We start from the raw sequence: 17945 nt of genomic DNA, 5'->3' as shown, positions 1-17945 counted from the left end.
AAGTATCAAACATTTACCAAATTCTTAATATACAAATGAATAATCTACATATGGTGAGGGAAGAGATTTAAACATGGGTAAAAGGCTAACATGTCCACTGACAGACAAATGGACAAAGATGAGATATATATACATTTATATATATATAAATACACACACACACACCACTATTCCTCAGTCATTACAAAGAATGAAATAATGCCATGTGCAGCAACATGGATGGACCTAGAGATTACCATACTAAGTGAAGTAAGTCAGACAAATATCACATATATCACTTCTATGTGGAATCTAAAAATATGACACAAACTTATCTTCAAAACAGAAACAGACTCACAGATATGAAGAACAGACTTGTGGTTGCCAAGGGGGAGGAGGGGGGGAAGAGGCAAGTATTGGGACTTTGGAACTAGCAAGATGTAAAGTATTATATATAGGATGGATAAACAAGGGACTACTGGATAGCACAGGGAACTGTATTCAATGTCCTGTGATAAACCATAGTGGAAAAGAAAAAAAAATATATATATATGTATGTGTATGTGTAACTGTGTCACTCTGCTATATAACAAAAACTAACATATCATCATAAATCAACTATACTTCAATAACATTAAGAAAGAAAAGACTGGACATGAAGGGCCAGAAAAGGCAGCAATAAACGGCCCACCAATCTGAAGTGATGATCAGGATCTCAATCAGCTCACAAAATGCCAGTGAGAGAGTAGCTGATTTTAGTCCTATTTTTGGCTGCAGAATACACATTCTGACTTCTGCCTCCCCCAGGCAGAAGCTGGAATCACTCTTTCAACATCTCCCGCAGCTAGAGTGCAGGCCTGTGACCAAGACTTCCCAATTTAGACACTGCATGAAATTTGGACTCAGAAAGGAGCAACATGAGGCAGCAGGAACCACAACCTCCTTTTCTGGTGAGAGCGGAGGACTGTGGCAGAAATGGAACAGGATGGCATAAATCCCAATGAGAGACCATGGTAGGACAAGGACCTGTGCCCAAGGGTGTGGCTGCACGTCTTTGGCAAAGCCAGCCAGCAATGTGACCTGAGTCCTTTCCTGGCCGTGCAGCCTCCAAAATCCATTCTCTGACCCTCCTATAAATTTCCTGAGCTAACTACTACCCTTTAGCCAATTCTTCTGAGTAAACTAGGAGGAGGGAGGTGGGGGACTAATTGCCTGATACTTGTAACTAAAAGTCAAAACTCAGATGGATACAGAAGATGTAACAAGTTGGAAACTTTAAAACAGTGTTCACGGGAGGAGGGAGGAGGGTTCAGGATGGGGAACACATGTATACCTGTGGCGGATTCATTTTGATATTTGGCAAAACTAATACAATTATGTAAAGTTTAAAAATAAAAAAAAATAATACAAAAATTAAAAAAAAAGAAACAAACAAACAAAAAAAACAGCGTTTACCTTAGGAGAGGAGGATGTGCAAAGCGGTACTAGAGATCTGAACTGCACCTGCAAAATTTTATGTCTTAAAAAAAAAAAGGCAAACTGCCAAAAACAGCACAAACACTTGTTATAAAGATTTGTCTGGATACTTTTCAAATGTCTGAAAAGCAACTAGGGCCCTAGGTAGGAATTGAACTAATGAGCAGAGCAGGAAGAAAAAACAACAGTAGCTATGATTTATTTATAGAAGGCTTACTATGTGCCAGGCGGTGTACTTAAGACATAGCATTTTATGTAGTCCTTAAAATAACTACAATATAAATTATTTTATTCTTATGATATAGATAAGGAAATGGACTCAAAGAGGTTAAATCGCCTGCCTGTGACCACATATCTAAAGAATCAGAGGAGGATCAAACTCATCTTTGTCTAAGAGCCAAGCCTGGCTCGTAATTACCTTCTTCCTCACTCTCAGCAACTCTACACGGTGGTGAGAGGATGCTGCTGCTAACTCACTTCAGTCATGTCCAACTCTGTGTGACCCCACAGACAGCAGCCCACCAGGCTCCCCTGTCCCTGGGATTCTCCAAGCAAGAACACTGGAGTGGGTTGCCATTTCCTTCTCCAATGCATGAAAGTGAAAAGTGAAAGTGAAGTCGTTCAGTCCGACCCTCAGGGACCCCATGGACTGCAGCCTTCCAGGCTCCTCTGTCCATGGGATTTTCCAGACAAGAGTAATGGAGTGGGGTGCATTGCCTTCTCCCGGTGATGGGTTAGGGAGTGACTATACCAGCACAGAGAGAATGTGCAACAGCAAAAGAGGAAGAGGGACAGAAGTTGGGATGACAAATGAAGAAGAGCTGCACTTTGATCTATGAACCTTGAGATCTTTACTTTTAACAACAAAAGAGTTGAGTGCTGAGAAATCCCCTTCCTCAAAGCATCCTACATTGAGTAGGACCAGACTGAACCAGCCTTATCTGAAGCCTCAGTTCCTGCCCTGGAGAGAAATGTAGGGAAGAAACAACCAATTCTGTGGGTGCTAAGTAGAATCAGACTCCTAGAATTCACCAGTGGGTCTTCTCTCTGGCACACAGATTTAATTCCATGTGGACGCTTCAGGAAGTACCCAACTCAAGAGGGTTCTTGAACGTGAAGTTTCAAATGAACCATTTTCACCTAGCTCAGGCAGACCTATCCACAACAGGAAACTTAAACCTTTCCTAGTATTGTACAAACTGTTAAGGTATTTACATGAGAGCGCTACCTTTTGCCTTCAGATAGTACCCCCGTCTTAAATAAACATATGCTACTTGATATAATGAGAAATAACAACTTTTGGTCTTTTCTCTGATTCCTCATCAGAGCTCCTAAGACCTTTGTAATTTTCGAAGTGATAATATAAATGCTAGGACCATATTATGTTCTAATGAGGTGACTCTTGGTGGGTTCCTGGATGAGGGCTCATCACCTCAAAGACCAAGCTAAGACTAGAAACTTGATACTTTCAGCCCCACCCCCCTTTCTCTGGAAAGGGAAGAGGGGCTAGAAATTGAGTTACTAATCAATCATACCTACATGACGTAGCCTCCACAAAAATCCCCAAAGTAAGAGGTTTAGGGAGCTCCTGGGTTGGTGAATATATCCATGTGCCGAGAAGGTGGTACACCCCACCCCCATGATGAAAGAAGCGCCTGTGTTCATAACCCTTCAGAACCTCACCCTATGTGTATCTTTATCTGGTTGTTCATCCATATCCTTTATCATTTCCTTAATTATATAATAAACTGGTAATGTGTTTCCCTGACTTCTGTGAGCTGTTCCAGCAAATCATCAAACCCAAGGAGGGATAGTAAGAACCGCAACTTATAGCCAGTTAGTCAGAAGTACAGCTGAGATAATCTGGGACTGGCAACTCTGAACTGGGGGTGGGGGTGGGGGGCAGTTGTGTCAAACTGACCCCTTAACTTGTGGGGATCTGACACCAACTCCAAGCAAATAGTGTCAGAACTGAACTGAATTATACACAAGCCAGCTGATATGGAGAACTGGTCATTGTGGAGGAAACCACACACACATTTGGGGGCCAAAACTGTTGAGGGTGGTAGGAACAGAGACTGAACAGACACAGTGAGTTTTACTCTGACAGCTACTCTAATTAACCTTTGACACACACCTTTCTCTCCCATCAATTCACTAGAACTATTCTAGGGATATAATTACTTTGTCAAATATTATGTGGCTGCTTCTAGACTGGAAAGATGAGAAATTTATGGGGGCAGAACAAACTCTCTGGGATGGTGACAGATGGTTTTAAAAAAGCAATCTAATTTTATCACTTTTTTTTTTTTAAGGTAATCTAGAAAACTGCCTCTGCCCTCAAGGCAATAAACTGTTTTGAAATTTCAAATGACGTTAAGATAGGCATAATTTTACATTCTTATCAAAAGGGTTAGGTTGAGACACAATACTATGGGCAAAGAGTCTTAACAACTGAACTGAGAAGGCAGGCCTGCTCAGCTCCGTGTTTCAGTGGACACGTCACCTCTTTAGTCTCATCCTTTTACTCAGTGCACTCTACTTACGCAGCCATTCTGCTGTTTTTTCAAATGAGCAGGCTCCTGCCTTAGCGCTTTCTGACTTCGAATGCTCTTTCCTCAGATAGCCATATGGTTCATTCACCAACTCTCTTTGGTCTTAACTCACATGTCACCAGCATATTAAGGCTCACCCTGGCCACCTGCATTTGCTCTGTTTCTCTTTTTCATTTATCACTATATAACAAGATTTTTTAAAATCTTATGTATCATCTTACCCCTCCCAGCTATAATACATGTTCCACAAGGTCAGGAAGCTTCGTCTTGTTCAATGTTGTCCCTAAGCATCTAGCAAAAGGCTTTACACATAAACACAAATACATGGAGGTGTCTAGGAAAGAGAAGAAAAGGTTAAAAAACCATAGTCCTACACAAGTTCAAAGCAAAATATTCCCAAGCAACACCTTTTTTTTAATTACAAAGAAGTTCATGTTTAATCAAATAATTTAATAATTCAAGAACTCTTTCTTAGTCTCCTACCCCTTCAATTCCTCTCAGGCTTTATTACTACTATTTAAGGACTACCACATTCTACATATGTTAAAAGCCAGTGATACTAAACTGCTTATAACACTCTACAATCTGTTAAACATCCCACTTTGTCAACATACATAGATCCACCTCATTCTTCTGGCTACACAGGACAATATACTACAGATGTATCATTATTTCCCATGTCCTTTACTGAAAGTGACTTGTTCCCAGTAGCACTACTATAAGTAATGCAGCACTGAATATCCTTATACACACGTTTATCTGTGAACACAAATGTAAGGCCAAAGGTATGCATACTTAATACATTTGACAAGTATTGCCAAATTAACTGTCAAGAAAATCCCACTAATTTATCCTCTCATACCTTTACTGCCCTGGGTAAACTCTTCATAAATGTTTTCCTATCTAATAAATAAAACATATTTCATTTTAAAAACTTACACTTCCATAGTCACCAGAAGCATGAAGTGTCTTTTCATATGCTTACTAGTGCAATCTGTATTTCCTCCTCCATGAACTACCTATTTATATTCTTTGTTCATATTTCTAATCATTTTTTCTATTTTGCATGCTCCTTGTGTAGTAGAACCAGTAGTTAGGAGCACAGACTCGAGTTAAAACAGCTTGAGTGCAAATGCTAGCTACGGGAAGATGAGTTAACCTTCCTATGTCCCATGTGCTTATTTTAGTTTCAAAAATATACTTTAAAGAAAGAATATATAAACCTATAAAAGAGATCAGAAAACCAACATGTATATAAAATAATTTTATAATTGCTAGGCCCATATTTGAGCCTGCTGTCACTCAAAAAGAAAATGTTTTTTCAAAAAAAAAAAAAGAAAATGTTTTTTCAGTCTTACATAAAGTTGTATCTTTAGTCATATATTTATGCAAATAATCTGGTTTAGTTTTTTTTTTTTTAAACAAACAAATTTTTATCATATTTAAGACACTCGGGGTTTTTTTGGCTACACTGCATAGCTTGTGGGATCTTAATTTCCTGACCAGGGATTGAACTCAGGCCCTTGGCAGTGAAAGTTCAGAGTCCCTAACCACTGGACCTCTAGGGAATTCCCTTAATTGGTCATTTTTAATTTTAAATATGGGGGGGGGGGGACTGCTATTGCACATATCATATACCACAAACCATATCTCAGCAACTTGTACCAGTAGAAATTTATAATAAGATTTTTAGGACTACTTGAATAAACAAAAACAAAAACCCCTTCAAATAGGAAAAAAAAAATTTTTAAGGAAAAAATGAGGTTTACTCTACCTACACAAATAACTTGAATTAAAATCGATGACCTGTGTGAGAAAGGGAACCACACATAAAACGTAGCCTAACAAGTTAGCCAAAATGTAGATACACAGAAAAAAAATACGATTTTTACCAAAAGAGCATTGATAATTATTACTCAATTATTATATCAACTGCTGATCAAGCTAAGATTCCATGAGCTGTATATACAATTAATTTTTATGCAGGAGTTCCCTGAGACCTCAGAATTAGTTCAAAGATTCTTTCAGGGTAAAAAAAGATTGAGGAAAACTATTTTAGAGTTTACTTTCTTCCTTAGAAAGGCTCTTCACAACCTAAAAACCACAAAAACTTTCTATACTGCCCTTCCATAATTCATTGCTTTCTTTTTATCTGACTCTTTAACCCACCTGGACCTAATTTGTATTATGAAAGATATCCAACTTTATTTCCAAAAGAGGAATAGATGCCTTACTCTACTAATAGAATATATCTTTTCCTCACTGATCAGCAGAGCCACTTTCATCCTATACCTGGTAGCTACTCATTATGTATACCGACACATAAACGTGCTTTGAAGTCCTTGGTGAAGTTCCAGCTTCTCAGGTTAGGGGACCCTAAGAACTGCTCTATCTTTCGTAAAAGTTTCCTCCTACATGAATTCCTCTATCACCTGATGCTGTTTGCTTCCTCTCTTGTGGCAATTTCTTAGATTTAGTGGATTTAAAAAAAAAAATCATTCCCTATTATTTTTATTTAAGTATCAGATCAGTCACTCAGTCGTGTCCGACTCTTTGCGACCCCATGAATCACAGCACGCCAGGCCTCCCTGTCCATCACCAACTCCTGGAGTTCACTCAGACTCACATCCATCGAGTCAGTGATGCCATCCAGCCATCTCATCCTCTGTCGTCCCCTTCTCCTCCTGCCCCCAATCCCTCCCAGCATCAGAGTCTTTTCCAATGAGTCAGCTCTTCACATGAGGTGGCCAAAGTACTGGAGTTTCAGCTTTAGCATCATTCCTTCCAAAGAAATCCCAGGGCTGATCTCCTTCAGAATGGACTGGTTGGATCTCCGTGCACTCCAAGGGACTCTCAAGAGTCTTCTCCAACACCACAGTTCAAAAGCATCAATTCTTCAGCGCTCAGCCTTCTTCACAGTCCAACTCTCACATCCATACATGACCACAGGAAAAACCATAACCTTGACTAGACGAACCTTTGTTGGCAAAGTAATGTCTCTGCGTTTGAATATACTATCTAGGTTGGATAGCTACTATATAATTTTATAAGATACAGGTGTACAATTTAGTGACTCGCAATTTCTAAAAATTGTTTTAGTTAGATTTCTGATGGCATTTTTTTTTTCCAGCACGGATAGAAAAAAAATTTTTAAGTATCTTTGTAGTCACTAAGAATGGGAAAATCTGAGTCCATGATATTGGAACCCATCTCATGGATTTATTATTGTACTTCTTCATCCATTTACAAGAGCTTTGGGTTACAATGATGATGCTAATAGGTGATCTCAATTAGCCATCTTGAATATAAAGTCTCAAAAAACACATTAAAGTCAAATTCCAAACTATTTTAATCTTATGAAAAAGATCCAAGCTATAGATAACAGAATAATTTTTTTTTTTATAATAATTTCTTAAACCGAAAAGTCAGCCTTCTCTTTTTACTTTTCCTGTATCCTTCCTTTCTCATAAAGATCAGAATTAACAACTTCATCCCTCCATGTGCCAGATGTTTTCCTGCTATCTCTTTCAGTCTCACTGAATGGTACTATCCCTACCAACACATAAAAAAACTAGAACTGAGAAGATTAAGATCATATCAACAAATAAGAGGTCAGGTCAAATTCAAGCCCAGGAATGTAACTCCAGAGCTCAGGTCCTTCCAATACACCCACTTACTTTGCTAAGGAGCAAAGTCTTCTATCTTACCAAACACACCTCTTCACACTCGGCCTCTCCATCATGTTCCACTTCCTTTCCTATTCTCCTGGTAGAAATCACCGAGGGCAAAGTGATATGCAACCACAGTAGAAAGTAGCAAGAAAGCAGCATTTGTAACTGGAGGAGACTTTCAGTTTCATGTGTGGAAGTGTTAGTCAGTTCACATAAGGACTCCCTAAAGAAGACAACTTGTATCTTCTCAATAAATGTATTAAGTTTCTTCTTCTTCAGTAAGCTTACTATCAATTAGCATTATCTCTTGAGGCTTATATCAAATGCAGGCCTAGAAATCTACAGGTGACCTGAGTCATGGAACTATACAACTAAATGAAGGTCACTAAAATATAATAGCCTTTCCATTAAAAAAAAAAAGTTTAAAATATTCTACTTTTAGTAATGAGCTAAGATGAGCCCTCCTATATTCCTGATCGGCTCAGGGTGACACAGACAAGAAGGGAAGCTTTGGTCACATGCCGTTGGGACATATCCAAATCCAGTCCCAGAAGACCTCTTCATGTCTGTACTGCTCAGTTCTCCAAAGCAAATGGTAAGTTCAGTTTACAGAAGTGACAAATATTTTTAGTGTTAACGATGAAAGCCCTCGTGTAAAATAATATGTTTTGAAAAATAGAATATTCTTCTTAGTGAAAATAACCTGACATTTGTATACAGATGTGATGCTCTACTAACCAAAAACCTAATGGCAAATTCCATTCAATAGGATGCACCTCAACAGTGATCTCCCCTTTACCTGAACCTGCTGTGGCTGTTGAACCTGGATCTGCTGTTCTGGCTGGGTTTGAGGCTGAACACTCGTGGTGACTGGACAGGCAAGTTCAAGCAAAGACCCGGCCACTTCGGTGCTGTCTGTGTAAATGCAGTTCCCACCCTGCTGGTACACCATGGTAGTGGTGGCCGTCTGCTGGAACTCCTGAAGGGCTTCTGGCCCCTTAGAGGCTAGCGAGTCCAGAAATTCCTTCATCCTGTGTTGCGGGACAGACCGCGCCTTCACTCGGATGTATTCTTCAAAGGAGATGGTGTTCTCCAGAGAATTATTCATATTGCAGAGTCCTCAGGGTTCCTAGGAATAAAACAAATGAACAGAAGTCAAAACTATGCCATGGTTTTAACATACTGAAATGCACAGAGCAACCATTCTAGCATTGGATTGGAAATATTCAGGGCAGCTGCATACATAAGGAATCCGAAGTACAATTTTATTAAATAACCTTTTTTTTTCCAATTATTGGCATCTGAAATTTGTTTCCATTAACATTTCTTAAATCAAACTATCACACTGAAAACAAAAAACAAAAGCATTTGTCACAGTACTGGATGAAATGGGCTGAAAACACATACTCCACCCATCACTTGGCCAGGCCAATCCCATCTTCTCTGCAGAATCAAGCACTAGACAGTGAAAGCCATAGGCAACACTACTCTGTAACCATCAGAAGACTCCAAGGAAGGTAGGAGCTGGGATTCCTACCAATATGTTCTAGTTCCACTGCCAACTATGTTTTACACTGAAGGGACACGTATGCCACCTAGCTGTGGCATGACCCTAGACACAAGGGATGTGTTCATCTCCCCCACTCCCCCAAACACCACAAAACCTCATTTTGCTATCAACTGCTCACACTCTTTTGTTGCATAGCTTACTGGTTAAGAGCATGGATTTTGGAGCCAAACTTCTTGGGTTTAAAACCCAGCTCAAACTCTCCTTTGCTGTGTTATCTTGGACAAGTCAGTTAACTTTGGTTTTGTCTATAAAAGAGGGATTAAAATAATATTTGCACCATAGACATGAGGATTAAATATGTGTAACGCACTTACAAAAGTACCTGACATATAGACAGTGCCATATAAATATTAACTAATACTACCTAATTAAGTAGGAGACGGAAGTTGAATAGTACCTTAAGTAACTAGGTTACTTCTAAAACTCAGAAATCAATTTTGCAAGTTTTTCATCAGGGTGTTTACCTTAAGGTACAAGGGTGGATAATAGCCCTCAAGCAGCTGGGGGACAACCACTATCTATCCGTGAATGCTGAGTGTCCTGTACGCTTTCATACCATTCTCTCTTGACCACTACCACCTCCCAAACAAAAGCAATGAAAGGGTATGAAAGTAACACAAACCAAGTGAGTCTCTTTGCCCAAAAAAAGACTCTCGGTCAATCTCAAATATCTAAAAAAGTGATTTGTTCCCTTGAGCCATCAGACTAGAAATATCAGTCTTTCACTGCCCGGATGCTGTCTTCTGTTAACAGATACAAAGTGGGTGGGTAATCCTCTCATTATTATCTTCCACCTGGCTCTAAACTCTAGTAGACAAGACTGTATCCTGGTCCTCTCTGAATGGCTGACACACGTAGGTACTTATCTGTTGCATCTGGAATTCAGTGTGGAACAAGAAGGATTATGACTCTTTGTTCCTGTGACATGTATAACTTACAACAATAAAATTTTCTGCTTTTCCCTAGTAAATGGTTAATCTATACCTTGAAGGGAAAAAAAAAACCACCATATATTCAGGGCAAGAGACCAAAGGAAAAATATGATCCGTACTCCTATTAATTTCCTGACACTGGTAATACTTCTGTGGGATGCTGTTTAAGTATATAGTATACAAATTATATTCAGGTACTTTCAAACAGAACAGACCCCAGCAAGAAATCTTTTATTATGAGACCCATAATACATTGCAAATATATTTCTCCATAAATAAAGAATACTATATATACCTTATCCTGTCTAAGATGCCTAGACCACTACTCTCAGGGAAGCCTCCACACAACAGGAGTTAGGAAACCCCAAGCACAACAGAGTACAGAAAATGCCAAGTACAGGTCAGGGGAGTGAAAGGTGAAGCTGTTGCTGATGGCCTCTTATCTTTTGAAACTTAACTCCTATCTGTCCCTTTCTCATCTCTTCTAACCACCTCTCCTGCCCAGGTCTCCCTTCTCTCTGATGCAGAGACTCTCAGTTATCTTTCCCAGAACAGAAAATTAGGAGGTCTGCTACGAGACTTCAAGATTAAGCTATCAATAATGCCCATGGCACATAAAACAGGGGCAGCATCAGGGTTTCCCAGGTGGTGCAGCAGTAAAGAACCACCTGCCAGTGCAGGAGACTTAAGAAACATGGGTTTGATCCCTGCGTTGGGAAGATGCCTTGGAGGAGGGCATGGCAACCCATTCCAGTACTTCTGCCTGGAGTATCCCATGGACAGAGGAGCCTGGAAGGCTATAGTCCATTGGGTGGCAGAGCATCAGACCCAACTAAAGCAATGGCATGCACGCACTCAAGGCCAAGCACTTCATATTCAGAGCAGGCCACTCCAGCACAGGTGACCCACAGTCACTAACCACATTGGCATAGACTGTGTCAAAGCTTCCCTCTGATAAGAGCATCATAACTGAAACTTCCTTCTTAAGGAAGCATCTCTCATACTATAGATCTAATAACATTACAAAGTTCACAGTATGTGACCCTAATACTCAAGTACATACAACCTTCTGCTCAAAAAGGGATAAAGGAGAGAATTGTGTGAACCACCATTTACCAGTTCTTTACTATGCCGGTACATATTTCAGTTTTTCACCTCCATTACAGAAGACCAGCAGGGGGCAACTGAAATTTACACTTCTCCAAATTCATTTTTTTCAATAATTAGTTGTATTCCTGTAAAATTCTTAAGAGATGGCTTGAAATGTGAAGATTGTCTGTGTTAGAATGGTAGCTATTGTTTCAAGCAATTTTTTAAGAAGTATAGAAAATCAGGCAAAAAAAAACCTTTTCTTGCTTCAAATCTGGGAGAAGGTAAGTATGAACAAGCACAAAGAAACAGAGTAAGTTAACTTTACAGAATCGGAAAGCTTCACACAAATACTGCTTGGTAAAGGTAGTCCACAGAATCTTCTGAGTGACCTTGTTTCCCTTCACTCTTTCAAGTTTCAGTAATCAAGGAGGCTTAAACCTCATCTGAAGTCTGACATTAAGTACAAGCAGAATTATACCAACTCTTCTTCCCAGAATCAAGCTTTCTTCAGTTTTCAGTGTAGAATTCCATCTAGTTTTGTTTCCTATTTTTTGTCTTTGTTTTTTTGAAAGTGAAAGTGAAGTCGCTCAGTCCCATCTGACTCTGTGCAACCCCATGGACTGCAGCACCCCAGGCTTCTCTGTCCATGGATTTTCCAGGCAAAAGTACCGGAGTGGGTTGCCAACCCAGGAATCAAACCCGGTCTCCCACACTGCAGGCAGACGCTTTAGCGGGGAGGGTTAAAGTAACACACCTATTGTTTTTAAAAAAACTGCTCAAATAGTACAGGAAGGTATAAAATGAAAAGTAAAACCAGCTAAGTATGCTATGACCTCTGCTTCCTGATCTATGAATTTTAAACACTCATCTATCCTCTAGGAAAGGTAAGTTTAGGGCATTTAAAACACCTTCCTCTCACTAATCCCTGCCAGCCATATTTTAGTTTTTGTCACGATCAGTTTCACCACAAGAATAGTCCAAATATAAATGTATTCCCTGAGCAGGACAGCAAATAAAACACTCATCTCTCAGAAAGAATGGGATAAAACCTTGGAAAAGTATCTGCTATAAAGCCTCAAAGTTCATTCTTTAATTTTCCATCAAAAAAAAAGAAAACACCAACAGTTTTAATTAGGAAAAATTCTATAAAACTTAGAAAATGTTGATAAAGGTTCATACACAAGTTCATTATATTCTTCTCTGTTCTTATGAAAATATTTGAAATAGCCTATGACAAAATCACCTTTTGTTTTATAGCCAGTCATGTATTTTAAGTAGCTGAGACTCTCAAGTATAAAACCCTCTGCAGTGCTTCAAGCTTAGAGTCTATCGTTGGCTCTAAGCAGAACCCATTACTTGCAATTCCCATTGCTTTTTCCTTTCACTAAGCTCCCAGCAAGTTCTTCACTGGCTATACAAGTGCACAGAATCATGTGAGAACCACTAAATCAGAGGAAGCTAAAGAATATTAACAAATAATGGATTCGATGCAGAACTTAAAAATTATATAATGGAAAAGTCCAATTTGAAACAACATTTCAATCTGCTCATTTATACACAAGGCTTCATTTCTTGTCCTTTTAACCTGCTCACTTGGCATTATCTACCAGACCAACACATCCCAATAATGAAAGTACACTAAGTCAGCATTTGACCTGATACAAAAGTACTGCTTAGAAGGGGGTTGAGAAAAAGGCTTCAGAAATACATTTAAATATTTGAGACCAGACAGTGATTAAAAACAACACTGAGATAAATTAAGGAAATTCTCAATAGGAGTGATATTTCTTTGTTTTTATGCTCAGAAGAAGTCTACCTTTACCATAAACTTATTCACCTACAATTTTTAAATTTATAGTATATCTTTTATCAAATGCTTTGATTTAGAATTTCTTTTGCATCTGAGGTAAAACTCTAAGTTTATTTTTTTCAAAGACCCAACAACTTGTCCCTGTATCATTTACTAAATTACTGAAATTTCTTTGCCCAATGATTTAAAATGCAACTCTGATTATACACCAAATTCATATAAAGGTCTGTTTGTTTCCAAGCTTTTTGTTGATTCAGCAGATCTTTCTGTAACATAGTAACTTTAAAAAAATTTTTTTAAAGCATGTTAATACCTACAAGATCTACTTTCCCACAACCAAAATGTGTGGTTTCAAACTAAAAAAATGTAATGACACAGAAAGTACATTATGTGTGAAAAAGAAGGCTAATACAATTGTATTTATATATCCTGGTATGGCTTAATTACATACCTAAGAAGAAAAACTGGCATAACAGCAGCTATGCCTGGGTGGTGTGGAATAACGGAAGACTTAAATTTCTTCCTGTTTAATACACTCCTGCATTTTCCACAACTTGTATTAAATTAAAAAAACAGTTAAAAAAATAATCCTTTTTGTACAGTGGTTATACCACAGTAAGAGACACACGAAACAATTTTGGTTGATCATAGTTTGATTCCCACCACCCCTCAAAATCTGGAACTCTGAAAGACAAAACCATCAAGCTACATAAGTCTGCATAATAATGAAGACTGTTCGCTTCAAGATGTTGCTCACAAGATACAAAAGGCTGAGCCCTGGTAACAGAGAAAGAAAAATGGATAAACTTAATGAAACTACAACTTATAACTCCCAGAGAAACAAGATTCTTAATTAGCTTCAAGGCAAAGACTTAAGTGAGGAGCAATAAATAAACTGATTAACTAAAATAGTTCTGAAAAACATGAAGCTGGAGGGATAGTTGAGTACTCTCAATTTTTGGAAGTGAGAAATGAAGGGGGAAACACTCTGCAGCTCTTTGAGGTACAGTCTGTAACTAAGCATTTGCTTCTGAATGAATACTTTAAGTACAGCTGCTTTGCAAAACAATAAACAGATGAACCAACCCCCCACCAACAGACCCAGGAAATTTTCCCTATAACCGCACATATTTTTATGGGTTATTTCCCCTATACTTCCTTCTACAAGAACTAAGAGCAGGTCCTCAGTATACCACAGTAATCATCATTCCAATTACTTTACCTCTAGTCCACAAGAGGAAAAAGTCACTCCAAAGCAACAATTCTACATTTCTGTTTGCTGATTTTTTTTTTTTTTTTTCTATTTAGGTACCACGGGAAGGCCTACGTGCTCAGGGGAATCACCCCTTCTTGAGTGCCCTCAAATCTGATAGCTCTTCCTGGCTCCCCCATGCAGCTCTGCAGAGTGGGTCTTGAACATGTGATGAACTAAGAGAAGACGCTCAGAGCTGCCTCAGAGCCCTCCTCTTCCTATTTACCCAATGGTCGTGCTTCTGGGCTCCCTCTCAAGGTTCACATCTACTAGCAATGGATCCTGATAGCTTAGTTCTGGTTTGAAGAACACATTCCAAAGGAAAAAAAAATCAATTTCCATTTTAAGGAGTCAAGAGTCCCAGTCACATTTGTCCTAATTAACAACTAAGGAATCATTTCAAAGAAGGAAATTGGGAGACACTGTTCTATTCTTAAAGATATCAACCCACCATAGGGTTTGTGATAGAAATTAGCCCATTAGGACATTCACTAGACAGAGAAGCTCCTCATTTAGGGGTATTTTCACTATGGATCTAGTTTTGGACAACACACTTTCAACCAGGAACTTAAATTCACATTCCTACCAACGACTGATGAAATGTAAACTGGTACAACTGTTTGCATTATCTAAATGAAGCTGAAAATATGACCCAGCAATTCTATCCCTACATGTACATGACACACACCCATACAAAGGTACATAAACAAGAATGTTCATAACAGTATTGTTAACAGCCCCAAACTGGAGGGAATCTACATGTCTACCAATAATAGAATGAATAAATTATGGTTTGTTCGAACAGCAGACTACTACACAGAAATGGGAATGAATGAACCACAGCTGCACACAATGCTGAAAGATACAAAGCACAAGCACAATGCTAAAAGATACAAACAGCATGACTCCATTTATATAAAATTCAAAATTAAATAAAACTATGTTGTCGAGGGATACAAAGGTAGTAAAAAGAAAAACAAAGAACAGGATTATCACAGAAATCAGAATAGTAACTGTCCCTAGGGAGTGAGAAGCTATAACCAAGAAAGGACTCATGAAAGGTTCAAAAGTGGCGGCATTATTCTATTTCTTGAAGAGGTGCTAGTTACACAGTGGTTCACTTTAAAATTTTTCACTAGATTGTACACAGACCAACTGAATTAATATGTATAGACAGATATTTCACATACACATGCCAAAAAAAGAGCTTTCTGACACAGCCTAGCAGCTCTACATACAGTTGTGCACTAGCCTAAAGTGTGACACCAAAGGACCATTCTTGTTCCCTTTTCAGCAAAGCAAGGGGTTAATCTATCATTTCTTCATGCACTTACAATTAGAAAGCACAATGCAATGTGACAGGAAAAAACTAGCTAAGCATTTAAGTGAAGCCTGGACTTAAAACATCTGGAACAAAATGCAGGGCACCTACCTATAATGAAATGGAAAAGAACAGAAGTTCACCTAACATTTGAAGCAAAGAAATAAAAGACCATTACAGAGAGAGGCTGGCCATTTAAAAAGTATACAAGCAAGATGCATGGCACATCAAAGACAAACTAGTATTTGATTCAACTTAAAGAAGGCATGCAAGCCTGAAGGAAGAAATCACTGATTCTGAAGTTGTCATGATGGAGGACAGCCACACCCAAAGCCCCTTAACTTTGGTTACCTTTTGGAGCAATTCAAATTTACATGAAACTTCAATCACTATTTGATCTTTTCTTTAAAATAGCAACATATGTGGAAAGGGGCTGTGGAAAGGCAGAGGTTCGTGGAGACACACTAATTATGCATCACAGAGGAGTGGAAGTAGGACATCTTGTAATGGGGAAATTTTAGCTAATGAGCTTATTGCAAAGTACTATCTACAGACACCAATTTAAAATGCAGACTTCAAACGTTAATGGTTAAAAATTTCAGAAAAAGTAGGCTTAAATGGTATATTAGTATTTTTAAGTGTATCCTAGATAAACTTGCTGCTTGTCTTTGAAACATTCTGATCCTTTGAAAAGGTGATGCCTTGTCATGCTAAAGCCTGAAAGTTGCACTGACATAGTTTAAGAGGAAAAAACTGTTCAAGCAGCAAACTGGCTGGATTCGAAGATGCAGTTCTCCCACATACTCAATTTTCTAGCACCAAGTCGTTTCTGGCAGACAGCACCCAGAATGATTGGCAGCATTTGTAATGTTTCAATATTATCAGGAAAAAAACTGCACACATATTCCCAGCATATGAATAATTTTAACTCACCAGTCACCATGGTGCATACATTTCTGCTGCTTGTCCTGAGTTCTTAAGACTTGTAACATTCTGAAGAAGACAGAACAAAGAAGTCCTTCCATCCCCAGCCTCTTTTCAAATTTTAACTTGTTCTTAAGATAATATCGTATATTAGGAAAAACTACCCCCATCATTTTCAAGTTTGATTGCTAATTTTAGTTCCTCTTAGCTTCTTTTCCCTTAAATTTAATGAAGCAAGACTGTAAAACATAAACTAGCAGATAGTCCGACTTAGAAAAAAGAAGTGTCTATTTCTCTGAACAAACCTAGATTTTCCCTGAAACCAGAACACAGTAAAGGGATTTAAAAAAAAAACAAAAAACAAAAAAAAACGCTGAAAAGGACTGAAATCCTAAAGTGAAATCAAAAGCGACTTTTCCAGGTAGATTTCAGGAATTTCTGCTGAGGATCTTTGGAATTACGAAAGAAGGCAAAACACTGACTCGGGTTGTTCAATTCTGTTCTGGGCAACTTTTTGGCTGAGCAATAGCGGGCCCTTTAACCTAAGAGAGTACAAGTAAGCCCCTCCCAACCACACAGAGGAAAAGGCTGCATTTCAGGATTTAAAGCGGCATTTTAGAGCTCGGGTAGTTTCACAGCGTCCACAGAAGCGGATCCCCTTCCGGAGCGCACAGAGGTGACGTGTAAGAATTGCGCTTTAATGAAGAATTACTTTCTAATAACAAGAAAACAGGTATCACTGACGGGCCTTCTAGGATTTGCCTTCCCTTTCCAACACAAAGCATCAAAACAAGGTGAGAAAAGTCGAGGGGTTTCGCTGCCCTCAGACAAACAGCGATCGGTTTCAGAATCAGGGTAGCACCCTCCAAGCACCCACCCCGCACATGGGCCTCGGGACACCGCATTCTGAAGAGTACCAGCAATCTCGCCCACTTCGCTGAAGAGCGGGGCCGCAAGCTAGCCCGCAAAGCAGGTTGGTTTCTTCTCAGGCCTAGGCCCCGGCGATCCGGGGACGTCACCTGAGCTGCAAGGGTCCAACCCACAACCTTCTTTAAACTGCAAGCCGCCCGTCCGCCCGCCGCCCCTCCCCGCAGCTGGGGTGTCTTGCGCGCCGTCGCACCGGTGCCGCCACCCAACAGCACGGCGCGCGCCTGCCCGCGACCCTCGACTTCTGGGCGCGCGCCCCAGGAAGCCGCAGCGGCCCACGGGCTGCAGCTCCAGGAGCCGAGATATCCGGGCCGGGAACGCGCACGTCAGCGGCCACGCGCACCGGGAGGGCCGCACAGCGCGCGCGCGCCCGAGCGTATAAACAGGCCCGGCCGCGCGCGCCCACCAGCGCGCATTCGCGCGCCGCGCCCACCCG

At 39.6% G+C, this 17945-nt stretch overlaps 1 protein-coding gene across 1 annotated transcript in view; it reads right to left on the bottom strand.

Annotated features, from left to right (window-relative positions):
- The window catches only part of QRICH1 (glutamine-rich 1), a 42039-nt gene extending 24236 nt beyond the window's left edge, over window positions 1-17803 (bottom strand). The window contains exons 1-2 of the mRNA XM_010851962.1: window positions 16592-17803; window positions 8481-8810 (exon numbers count right to left, since the gene is read on the bottom strand). Of these exons, the coding sequence (XP_010850264.1) occupies window positions 8481-8789 (309 nt within the window). The 5' untranslated portion in view covers window positions 8790-8810; window positions 16592-17803. The remainder of the gene's footprint in view (window positions 1-8480; window positions 8811-16591) is intronic.
- Between the last annotated feature and the right edge of the window lie 142 nt (window positions 17804-17945).

The sequence above is a fragment of the Bison bison genome, unplaced genomic scaffold (assembly GCF_000754665.1).
Source record: "Bison bison bison isolate TAMUID 2011002044 unplaced genomic scaffold, Bison_UMD1.0 scf7180017864304, whole genome shotgun sequence".
In the NCBI taxonomy this organism is placed as follows: Eukaryota; Metazoa; Chordata; class Mammalia; order Artiodactyla; family Bovidae; genus Bison; species Bison bison.
Note: the sequence above shows the minus strand (reverse complement) of the source record. Positions and strands in the feature narration are given on the sequence as shown.